Source organism: Drosophila persimilis, unplaced genomic scaffold (genome assembly GCF_003286085.1).
Source record: "Drosophila persimilis strain 14011-0111.01,24,50 unplaced genomic scaffold, DperRS2 tig00000000-arrow-pilon, whole genome shotgun sequence".
Classification (NCBI taxonomy): domain Eukaryota; kingdom Metazoa; phylum Arthropoda; class Insecta; order Diptera; family Drosophilidae; genus Drosophila; species Drosophila persimilis.
The window spans coordinates 28374718-28387112 of NW_020825288.1; the positions used below are offsets into that span (position 1 = coordinate 28374718).

At 45.5% G+C, this 12395-nt stretch overlaps 1 protein-coding gene across 2 annotated transcripts; it reads right to left on the reverse strand.

The window, feature by feature from the left end:
* Positions 1 to 3: 3 nt before the first annotated feature.
* Positions 4 to 11736, reverse strand: LOC6594335 (PP2C-like domain-containing protein CG9801). Of its 2 annotated transcripts, XM_026984691.1 has the most exons (4): positions 11415 to 11736; positions 2288 to 2574; positions 1401 to 2215; positions 103 to 1337 (listed from the first exon to the last, which is right to left on the reverse strand). In XM_026984691.1, exons 2-4 carry the CDS (start codon positions 2422 to 2424, stop codon positions 103 to 105), a joined length of 2187 nt encoding a protein of 728 aa, XP_026840492.1. In that variant the 5' UTR covers positions 2425 to 2574; positions 11415 to 11736. The 2 variants fall into 2 exon arrangements, with proteins under 2 accessions (XP_026840493.1, XP_026840492.1); XM_026984692.1 differs by lacking the exon at positions 11415 to 11736 and having other exon boundaries at positions 4 to 1337; positions 2288 to 2424.
* Positions 11737 to 12395: the final 659 nt, after the last annotated feature.

Sequence of the window (12395 nt, forward strand, 5' to 3'; positions counted from 1 at the left end):
TAATCATGTATATCGTTTGTATATATACTATATATGATGTGAGGGTATACATATGTAAATTTATGAGTGAGAAAAAGTATATCCAAAAGCTGGTTCTGCAGTCTAGAAATTTGTCTCCTTAAATTCCTTGGATTGTAGCACGGGGGAAAGTGTCGTCGTTCCCTCATTTTCGTTTCCATTGTGTGATGTTCCCTCCGGTCTTCCGCCTCCCACTGTGTAGGCCAGCACTGTGGCATGATCTAGTTTCCCTGGCAGCGCCACGAAGGCACTGCTGTCTACCACCCTCTTCCTGGCCGCTCGATGCTGCATTCGATTGAGCTGCACCTCCCGCTTGGCCCCATCGGGTCCCGTCGAGAGCTTGTAGAAGAGCTCTCTCTGTTCCAGGGTCTTGCGGCGCGCAGAGGTTATCATTCGCACGAAATCGATGAGCAGGTGGCAGAGCCGCCTCGCCGAAGCGCAGGGCGAGAAGGTGCCATTGATGCCATAACTAAGAAGATCTTCCAGCCGATACAGTGTCAGGGCATGTCGTTGCGGTCCCGTCACGAGAGGCAATCCAGAGATCGACTTGGGTATGCGCTGCGGCGTTGTCGTCACAGAGGCTGGCGGTCCCAGTCCCTGCCGTGGTTCAATCAGCGTCTGGGAGCGCATGTATTTCGGACGACTGGGCGCATTGCTGGGCGGACTGCTCGCCTTTGCCTGCCTCGCTGGTCGTGTGGGAGGCGTTGATGGATGCAGACGTGCATAGATCGCCGAGGCGCTCTTATTCTGCCGCTTGGGCGCCAAACTTGAGGGCTTCCCCACCGATGTCTGCAGCTTCACATCGGGTGTCCAGGCCTCGGCGAATTTCCCCACCACCGGATCAAAGTTATCGCTTATCCCATCCGATGTGAGGAACACAATGTCCCCGCTCTCGATGCAGCTCATTGTAAATGTGAGATTACTGAGCTCCGGTTTGTTGCCATCTGCAGGGCCCAAGGCCCCCAGTGCATCACGCATGTCCCTCATGGAACTGATGTCGTGGGAGGCTTGGGTCAACTCCCTTACCCCGTGCTTCTTGGAGTACACGTAGCCCAGGGAATCACCCACATTGCAGGAGCACACCACATACTTTCCGGGTGCACCGTCCAGCGGCAGCACAACGGCAATGGTGAGTGTGGACAGTGCGCCTCCTACTTCCAGTATGCAGCCATGACCCTCCCACAGGCTGCGCAGGAGACTCACAAACACCTCCTGCGTTGTGGTGGCCCTGCATTCCTGTGCCTGTCCGAAAACCGCCCGATCTAGGTAGTCCAGACAGCCATGGACGGCCGAACGAGCGGCCAGACGAGCTCCATCACCTGCAAAAGGAGTAGGGATTAAATTCGAGTCGGGATTAAGGGGTATATCTTCGGCGGGCTCACCCCAATTGACGCCATCTGCCATGGCCATTGCAGCGGAATCCCCACGCACTACCATGCCATAACAATCGGCAATGGGATTACCCATGGGCTCCTTCGTTAGCATATTCGTTTCGTAGAGGGACACAGAGATTCCGTAGGCAAAGTCGCATTCCATGCGCCAGTTCTCCACGCCAGCAACGATCGCAGGAGGAGATGAGGTGGCGGACGAGCCACCCTGGTTGCTTACTGCCTCGCGGAGCAGACGCTCCCTTTCCGAATTTGGGCTGGCATCCGCAGAGGCCTCAGTCTTTGCATTCAACAGATTTCTGTTGTTCTGGTCCTGCGACGAAACACAGGAGGTGCTGGCCTTTCCGGTATCTCCGGAAGCCGCCGCCGCGAGATTTGCAATACTGCTCTTGGAGTTCTTGCGCGAACGCATGCCCGATGTGGAGGCCGTTCCTACCTGCTGGTCACCAGCATTGCTTTGTCTGCGGGAACCACCGCCGCCGCTGGGCCCCCCCTGTGGCCGGCCAAATTTATTCGTGAGCCTTGTGGCGGAGGTGCTCTGCTGTGTGGCTGCAGCAGGAGGCCGTGCCGTTGCATAGCAATCCTCGTTCTCCTGCTGCGTATCGATGAAATCAATGTCGTCCGCATAGCTGGCACTCAGATGGAGCTTCGAGCGCTTGATCCCCGTCAAACCCTCGTCGGGACCAGTGCAGGCGGCCGTGATGGAGCAGGTTCCAGCCTCATAGCCTCCCAGCTTCAGTACGGGCATCTCTGTGGGATTCTGTCCATTGTAGATCTCTGGGCCATCCACAAACTGCCGTTGCATGCGCCTGTCACAGTAAGAGAGGGAGATTTCTATTAAATTTTGATTCAATTAACGATTCCAATCGCGAGTCTCTTACCCCTCGAGATATTTGGTTATGAAGTTGCCATCGTCATCGCCATCGTTTGCATTGCCACGACGACGACCCTCGCGGGGCTCTGCAATGAAGCTCAATTGACGAAAGTACGTGGTGACCTTCTGACGGAGTGAAGGCATCTTAGCTCCCAATTAGAGAGAGGCGGCAGAGCCTCTTAATTACTGGCGAGCGGGTGGTGCTGCTGGGATGCTGGAGGGATAACCAGTGGACAGCAGTTCGTTCACCTCATTTGCGGGGCAATTGTTGTGGGAGCTTGCGGCTTCTGTTTCCTACAACAAGAGACAGAGAGAGAGAGAGGGTTTCATTTAATTATCAATAAATTATGCAATTAAATGAGGCATAAAAAAATTAAATTGCAATAGAAGCAGCAGATGGCAGCCAGCAGCCAGAATCCAGCATCTCGTGGCATTCTAATGACAGGATGTGCTTTTTAGTTGCCGCAGGCCATCATCCTCCTCCTCCTTCTTTATTCCAGCCTCATTAGAGGACAGACAGTACCTGCCTGCTGAAAAGCCCATTCATTCCCCCAGTGCCCCGTCTTGCAACTCATTTCGTATGCGGAATCCCCCCCTCTATACTCCTCTCTTCGCTCTTTTTGTGTGTGTTTGTGTGCTCTGATGATTAATGAATGAACAGAAACCGAACCCGAACCCGAACCCGAACCCGAACCCGAACCAGAACCCCCCAGCAGCAGCTGTTAAGTTTTCGAGTCTCAAAAGTTCTGGCATTCAACTGAAAGATGATATCATATGGGAGTTCCATAAGGGAACCGGCAAATAAAAGACACCATTCTGCAGGATGATAGACATTTGAAGGGTAAAAACATATGAAAGACACCATTCTGGAGGGTAGAAACAAATGGAGGACAGCATTTGAAGGGCACAAAATACCACAAACGGAAGCACTTACAACGTAGAGTAGTTATGAATCTACCTTTGCTCAACCTTCATTCCCATTTTAATTGCCACAACCATTATGCAAGCCTCTCCACTACAATTTTCTCCTACTTGAAGCCACCATAAAATGCTAATCTTCAACGGCAATTGCTCTCTGGAGAGCCCCGAGATGATGTTTTTCCTACACACAAAACGATTTATATAAACGATCAACAACAAAAGCCGCAGCGCAGCAGCAGCAGAAAATGTGTTCAGAGCGTGAAAGTGCTCTTGATGACAGGCAGGCGGCAATTATTTCGCCAAATGCTGGACAAATAAAAAATAAACAATAACACTTGCTTTAATTTATGGCATGAAGATTGGTGGCACGCAATTGAAGGCAGGCGGGCATGAAGAGAAGGTGTATGACGATTAAGGAGCCTTTCTATGCACTTCTCAAAGTTTGAAGCAGAAACCTTGAATTGATTGGACCTCCTCTTCTTAATCAATCAGGAATCAATCGACAGTACAGTCACAGGCACAGGCAACAGAAAACTGATCGGATCCGATCTGTTCTGATCTGCACAGATCCACACCCACGCTGCAAGTAAATGCATTAAAATCGAATTAACCCAAATTACATTTCCATTTTTGCTCTCCAAGATACAAATCAAAATGAATTGAAAAAGTCAAGACAAAGCCAGAGGCGGCACAGGCGGGGAGGGAGGAAGGGTGGCGGAGGCAGTGGCAGTGGCAGTGGCAAGCCTATTGAAGTGCAGCCAACTGTATGCACACCAGAGCCAATGGCAATCAATCGGATGATTGAAAAAGCCTCCACTCCATCGCCACAGCCATAGCCACAGCCATTGCTGCCTCCGTCTCCGCCTCCGCCCCCACAGCCACTGCATAACATTTCAATTTGGCCACAACAATGTGTACTGCAATATGCAATATGCGATTAAATGTGCAGCCAAAGTGAGATTACAAGCCACAGGCGGCACCGCAAGAGTCGCGTCCGCCACCAAACGCCAACATCGATGCTCACAGGCCACAGTTTTGCCCCTGACTCTCCGTCGTTTGTGCTCCAGTTTGTGCCCCACCTGAGCGGAACTGAGCTCCAGCTTACAGGCTGCCACAGCTCCTACTTGCCTCCTCCTCCTCCACCGCGTAGCAGCGTCAATCAAAGTCATCACCACTTGACATACAAAAGACGTTCGAGTCACTGCGAGAAAAGACTTCAGTATGTTCTAACTATGTCGATCTGGAAACCACTTGTACGCGCAGTAGAATGGGGCAGGGAATGCAATAGCCCACCGAGGGGCACTGCCGCATGACGGAGTCCAAAGGTAAATGAGAATATTCAACACAAAACAACAACAGATCTATTCTAGCATCCAGTTTCCAGTTTTTTGAAGGCATTACGCAGAGTATTATGTTCTTATTTTTCCCAGTGTTTTCCCTCTCGATTCTCGTTCAACTTTTGTGTTCATTCATCTTTTGAAGATGACGCTGATGATGCTATTGTGAGAGAGAACCTCTCACATAATAATATTTAATGTGAGGCCATTGTCCACCTGACAGACGAGAGCACGTGCTGTGAGGAATGAATGGAACCTCAAGTTATATCACAAATACAAGTGGGTCTTCAATTAGAACGATCTCCTCCATAATCTGGGCATTCCGTCAGTGCAATAACAACATTTAATCGTTTCAAAAAGCGACACTCCCTCTAAATCAACATACGATCCCCACAATTTGTGAGGCGTGCGCCGCAATCAATCGACACTTTGGGGCGCATCGAATGTTTCAACACTCGAAACGAATCAAGCATGGAAATGGGGAAACTATTCGGACGAATACTCGTACCAGGCCGGGACAAGAGGAGCATTGTGCAAGGTCTGGGGAGGGGCACGACAGCACCGTATAAAAGATCGAGTATATATATATGTATGTGTATAAATATTATCTCAAATGTGGAGCAGATCTCGTGAGCTGCTGCTGCTGCTGCTGCCACATCTTCTGTTTATGCTCGAAAAAACCCAAAATAAACAACGAAATGAGTTTCCTCAAACTATAAATAATCGAGACGACGGGCCGCCCCACTAGCCGCCGCATATGGGGGCCATCAGAAGCCCAGATCCCAGACCACAGACCCCAGACTGATTCTTAACCTCATCTCTATCTTTGGAATATGTGGGAATGCTATACCTGGTAATTCTAGAGAAAAATGATTGCAATATATGCACATATATTTATTTTACAGTGGGAAAAACGTGTCACGCCACATGCAGCAGTACCCCTCAGTTGTTCGGCTAGGTTTCTGCCTGGAATCCTTCGATTGGCTGTCTCTTGATCAGTCCCAATTCGATATAGAGATCCATTCTTGGCCTAGATTTCGATTTTGATCATCTATCTGTCGTTTAAAAGATCATAGCACTTATATTTTAACAGATATTGCTCTGGTTTTTGGTAGTTGTACAGATAAAAACATTTTCTACCCAAATTTCCAAACTTATAACGATTGAATCAATCTATAATGTATCCCCGGTAATCCCAGGTATTCAAGTGGTCTATATTCGATCCTCAAACGTGCACAATTTGTTTAGAATTCAAGCGATTTCCCTGGAAATATTTATACGACAAGGCTTTTAACCGCATTTCCTGTTAATCAATTCACACGAGAAGTTAATCAGAGATACTTTTTACCACGGGAATCTGTGTTTACTCTGTGGGTTAATTAGATGTGGCATCAACAGACTACGGGGCAAGGTCTCTTCATCGTTTGAAAAGAGTCTCCCGTCTGAGGTTTCTCTGCCTCCGCCCAGAGAGATTCTTTTATGTTTGTTTTTGGCTTTTGTGCATATTCAAAAGTGTTGACTTAATGCCATGGTGGCCCCCAGAGCGGGAGAGACGTGCGTGCTAAAGCCATAAGCAAACAAGTCGTCAGAAAAGTGGGGTTTAGCGCGAGAGAGAGAGATACTGTCTCGGTGGTTTGGTCTGCATGGAAAGCCACGAGCAGCAGAAGATGGTGACAACAAGTAGCAGAGACAGAGAGAGACAGAGAGAGAGAGACAGAGCCCCATGGAATCTCAAGGTGCAGGCCGTTTGTTGGCGTTTTTCTATGGTGGGGAGGTCTTAGCACAAGTCAAGTGCATCATCGCTCGCTGAAAAGCCAAAGCCAGACAAAAACACAAAAGAAAAGCAGAGACACACACGAAAGTGAAAATTTGTGGGCAATGCATTCATTGCGTGTGCTGTGTGTGTGTGTGTGTGTGTTTTCCACACCCAAAAGAAAGTTGAAGGCCGTCTGAAGATCAAGATGGAATAACAAATGTTTTAAGTTGAAAATAATATACCAAAAGTATCTTTAACTGCAACTTTATCATTTATTCAAGCATTTTCTTGCCTTAAAAATATCTCCATAATCCCTCTGATACTATTTTTAAAAGTGCATATTCTTTATGCATTTATTGAATTTTTTCGTATATGGAAAACCGGTTCCATAAACCACAGGGCAGACCCCGGGCAGCCAGCCTCAACCACAGAACCGAATAAACAATAATCTCTCAAAAAAAAAAAAAAATATAAAAAGCTTAATTCTCATTTCCTGATTTGCCATAATTTTCCATTCCCCTGAAGGCCTATCAAGCCATAAATATGATTAAGAAAATGTGTACAAAAGTAAATAAATTCATTAAGAAATATGCACTCGTATGTATGGGTAGGTTTTCAGAGCTTTATATAGAGATTATAGAACTCTTTTCTTCAACCGATGGGCCTGTGAATGCAGAGAACAATTGCAGAACTCTTTCATTAATCATTTGGTTATGAAAGCCCTTCTCTGCCTCCATTAGACGACAAAGGGCAAGCAAATATGTAAACAGGTGTTGGACCACTCATTGGAAAAGCTGTTGCCTGCATAAATAATGCATTCTTAAACCGCCCCCCAGAGCCAAGAGCCGCTTGGGGCTTCATTAAAATCGGGTTATTAAAATTTTACATAATGTAAACCTAAACCGCATGGAAAACAATCACAAAAGGAGGTTCCTTGACCCCTCCAGAAGGGGATGATGGATCGCCTGTTGGGGGTCGACGACATGGCCTGGCATATAGCGTGACGTCCCCCATACGGGGAGAAATTTTAAAGAAAGAAAGAAAGAAAGAGGAGCCAAGGGGTAAGCTCTTTATCGTTTCCCCCAAACATGGGCGAAACATTTCTTAAATTGCCATCTAATTGGCATATTTTTTTCATACGGTGCGTGGTACGCTCCATTTCCTGTTGCAACAATTTGAATTAATGGAGTTTGCCGCTGCCCCCGGCTGCCCCCCGGCTGCAGCCACATCCATATCCATCACCGCATCTCTGAGTGGCAGTGCAACTCAATTCCCACTCTGAAAATTGACAGCGCGGCGAAACTGAAAGTGCAACACAAAGATCGGGGGCAGGTTTCCTTTTGTTTTATTGCTTTCCAGCGAGGAGGAGCTCCCTTTCTGATTCCACCCCTAAGCCTCTCGTTTCCCTCGTTGCAATTTCCGCTTGCATGTTTTCCACTCATTCTCCTCGGGCTTTTGAGGTCGCGCTACTTGGCCCAAAATGAAAACCCATTTGGGAGGGAGCAGCCAGAGTCGAAGAAGTACTCGTACAATACAAGAAAATGTGGGGCAAGGCAAGGCCTAAGCCTTAGAAGCAGCTGTTGTGAAATAGTAACGAAAAAAAAAGGGGAGTGGAGTGGAAATGTCTATTGTTTTGGGGCAAGTTTTGGTTTGAAGTTGGCCGAAAGAAACAACAGATTGTGGGGGATAATCCTCTTGGCTGTGATTAAAGAAAAACCCCATAAAAGTTCTCACACTGATTGTCTGCCTTTCCTAATACCCTTTTTTTTCCTTCCAAAAAACAATTTCCATAATTGAATGGAGATCCAGGTAGCGGACATGCCTGTCGTCAATGTTTTTGTGGCGATTTATACACGACAACTAATCCTACATGAATAAATTAAATGTAGAAGCCTCCACAAACTCCACAAAGGCTGCCTCTTGGGGTTTGGGTTTGTGTTTGAGTTTGGGTTTGGGGGCTTGGCCCCGCGCTGTGCGGCATACAAATAAGAGACAACTCCAACTCCTTCCTATGCAAATTTGCTGAAGAGAAACCCGTCAGACAAGCGAATATCTGCGGAATGGTGACTGGGTGTGGGACTTACATATTAAATTAAATTTTTGTAATGGACAAAGACAATTCAAACGGAGTCAAGGCCCGGACAGCCGACGGTGGGGCCAAAGAACTGTATTGTGGCAGCAAATACAAAGAAACAACAAGACTGTGCTTGGGCCCGTGCCTGAGGCAAACCTCCAAAAACCCCGCTACTCCTACTCCCAATCCAAGTCATGGCCATCGTCGTCCACGTCGTTTGCTTCTGGTGTCAAATGTCTGCCCACTGGATGGACAGGCGTCTCTTTTCCAGGTGGTGGGTTGATGTCTCTCTCTCTCTCTCTCTATTGCGGCGTTAATTGACCCCTGACCGTCTGCCTGTCCTTCTTTTGGCCACATTTTAATTTGAATTTTATTCGGTTTAGTCCCCTGTTTGATTGTTGAGTCATACAATCATTTGGCTGACTAATGCATTCGGGGGAATGCTTAGACAAAGCCATAAAGAAAGAGAAACCCCATAAATAAATTCATTTATAAAATATGCATGCTGGAACCTTTCTTATCTTAGTAATACTTTTAATAATATACACATGATTATTCCTCCAGTCTTTCCTGTTTTCATTGATTGAACTTTTTGTTTGCGGTTCTTCGCCATTAATTTAAAATTGGCAAAATTTGTTTGTATATTTAGCAAAAATTTTATTTGTGCATTTTGTTGCTGGTCGAATGCTTCCGCTTCGCTGTGGGTGGTTTTTGTTTTTTTTTTTTTTTTTGCTAAACTTCTCTTCATCAAAGGCCACACAAAAAGACCAAAAAAAAGTTCTATAAATGTTCGCCAGACAAATTGTTTTTAATGAGCTGGAAACTTTTTCAGCTGAATAGAGTTTTTCCTATTGTTGAGAGAAGCAGTCCCCGCCTCCCCTCCAGCCACTTAATGATAGAGAACAACCCCACTCTGTATTCGAGTTAAACAAATATAGAAATTCAATATTTATACAGAGCTTCTGCTGCAGGCAAGCTAATGCATTAAAGAAGAATGAACTCTTCTCCTACGGAGCTGTGGAGCTGTGGAGCCGTAGAGCCCGGACAAACAAACTTCTCAACTTCAACATCCACATGAGCAGAGGACCACGGACCAGAACTACGTCATAAAACCAGCCATCGAGACAACAAAGGATGGTCGTGGTAGAGGATGGAGGCAGGAGCCTGGGAAGACCGCCAGTTGGTGGCTGGGAGTCCCAGACAGAACAACTTCATGCGGCAGCCAGCAGCACCACCACCAACATCCCACCTCTGGGGGCATCAGAGCCAGACGGCAGCAGACTCCTTGCTTCTCGCAACGGAAAATCGGAGAAAAAGAGAAAATAAATTGGGGAAACAAAATATTCCACGAATAGTTCAAAGTTTGTGTGGGGAAAAACTACGAGTAGAAAAAAGTTGAGCAGAAAATTCTTTGGTTGCCAAGCGAAAGTGATTGAATTCCTAGGGATTCCGACTGGCGCCGGCGATTGGTATGCAATTTTCCATTTGGTTTTCAAATAAATGGCGAAACTATGAAAATGCACAGCTGAAAGTTTGGGAAAGTCCTTCAACATTTGATTTGTTACTGCGCAAAGATTTTTAAAAACAAAAGATCTCTAGTTTTTAGATATTTAAAATAAATGTTCGCTTAGGGGAAATTTGTACAGCAAAATAACGTAATTTATTTCCAATTACAACAACGCTACAAGGCAGCGATAATCCCCCTGCTTCATAGACAAAACACCCTCAATAGAGTTATCTCTCGAAGTTATCTTGTGGACAAAGTGGTTGTCAGCCCACAAAAACGTTGCCCCAAAAAAAGTGTCCCCTTTAATTTACAGTTTATTTCCGGCTGATTTCGCCCCGCGTCGGTTTTTACCGCAATTTTTGCGCAACCCGACAGACGACAGACGACGGGTTGAAAGTTCCCATTTTTATTCCCGGGCCAGGCGCCACATCACGTGCCGAATGGGGTGGAGGGAGGAGGCATGGATTCTCCAAGGTATTGTCGGTCTTTGTTGAAAATCGATTTTGCGGCATGACGAACGTGTTATCCTTGGAGCCGCAGTGGAGTGAAAGAGCGTGTGTGCAGGAGCTTATGTCCAAAGAAATTGCCTGCTGCTGCATTTCCCCTCCCCCTCATCGCACAATTGCCTACAGTAGTGCCGTTATGTCGTGCCAGAAATAGTGGGTGAAAAAGAGGAAGCTTCCATCATTTGCAGGCAACGGTAAAAATAAAGCTTGGCAATGGAGTGACGTTTTAAGTGGCAAAGTTTTTTGTTTGTTTGCGAAATACACTCGTACTTCCTGTGTCTGCCGGCCGAAACAGGGGCGAAAAATAGATTAATTTGCAACTGCAGCTCTTTTGTGAAATTATCGCTCTTTGGCACCCGATTAGTTTTCTTTAATTGTTTGCGAAAAGCCAACAGAAACAACAACAAAACAACAAAGCAAGCAGCGAAAAAGTTATTAGCACAGTTTCGAAATTCGATAAAGGAAAAAACCGGTTATTGCTCTGCCATAACGAAAGCTGCTGCGTCTTTATCGTGTGTTACGGTTGTTGTTGTTGCTGTTTGTCGCAGCAGCAGCTGAGAGGCTGGCAGACAATAAAATACCAAGGTGAAGCTTTTATACCCTTTCGGAGCCAGCGAACGCAGTTTCGGTTCTATAGATTTGTGCGAAATTGAGTTCTATGTGGAAATATATAAAACTAACTTCTATGAAGCGTGTGGAACTACAATTTAGTATGGGATTTATGGGATTTTCAAAGCTGCACTGCAAACACCTCCTCAAATTGAAAATACGCTCTGTTAGGGTGCCAGAAATACCTCAGCAGGTGAATCAACAGCCCCTCTACGCATGCACTCCTTCTCCCTCTCGCACACTGTTTGAGGACTCAATCTAAGAAGAAGGAAATGATAAAGCATACCAACAGAGAGACAAAAACACATAATACACATCACAAATCAAAACAAAAACGTGACAAAAGGCGGCAAAAACATTTGGGGGCCACCATCGAAACAAAAATCAATAGTAAAGAAGTAAAAGCACATAGGAATTCACTTACAATAATTTTAGTTGTTGTTGTTGGGTTGGTTTCGTTATCGCTGCTGCTTCTCCCTTTACATATGTATTGTTGGCGCCACACGTAATGTGCGTACGTTCCGCGGGGCGGTCGGCGGTCGGGCGGTGGTGTGTATAAATATTTAACAATAACGAAGGGTTGTTTATAAAACTCTAGCTCTAACCTAAAGCAAGTTTTGAGTGGAATTTCAATGTAACAATTGTATTTGGAGCTGCTCTGTTTAATTTTTAGTTATAATTTAAGCACTGCACTTGTCGTTATTCAAATGGAAATGAGCTTCGAACGTTTTGTAAAATGTTCGCGCACGACAGCACCCGCTCGCGATGGCTGAATTTTTCGAATTGGTTGGTAACTACACGGCAACTACAGATTTGCTACATATCGACAACATTTTTACTGAGTATGGACATTGGAATACCCTATTTTTTGTAACTCTTGTTTAAATTTTGTTTTCCAAGCTGCTGTTTTTTTTGCTTCTTTTCCGTATACATATCTCGATCCCTATAGCTATTCCAAGTCTCTGTAAGAGGACCATGAACTTTAAAACAGAGATTGACTAGTTTCTGCATTCATTGGAGCCTGAGATGACAAACATTTCCTCAACACTAGAATACCCTTCTTTCTAGGGTGCATTCTAGCTCATGTTGCGGGACATTGTTGCTTTCGCTTACCTAATTATACCTTGCGTTCACATGCCTTTCGTAATATTTTATCGTCAAAATTGAGAAGAAGGTATTTTTATGGTATACCTAAAGGTATATATTTTTTGCTATAAAATGGAATATTACTTTTTGCTACGGAACGATATATTTCAATATCAGGCTAAAGTATAATAGTATACAAATTAGCTCATGCAATGTTCCAACTATCCATTAACAGTTCCAAAGGTAAAGTATAAATAATTATCAGAGGTAAGCTGGTTTGCGTATCATGTCTAGCTCACACACCTTACATTTTTGTAAG

Coding starts and splice junctions, on each gene's coding strand:
- LOC6594335 (XM_026984692.1), bottom strand. CDS start 2,424: ATGCCTTCACTCCGTCAGAAGGTCACCACGTACTTTCGTCAATTGAGC. Junction 2,216..2,287: donor ATAACCAAATATCTCGAGGG/GTAAGAGACTCG, acceptor TTACTGTGACAG/GCGCATGCAACGGCAGTTTG. Junction 1,338..1,400: donor GGCAGATGGCGTCAATTGGG/GTGAGCCCGCCG, acceptor CTCCTTTTGCAG/GTGATGGAGCTCGTCTGGCC.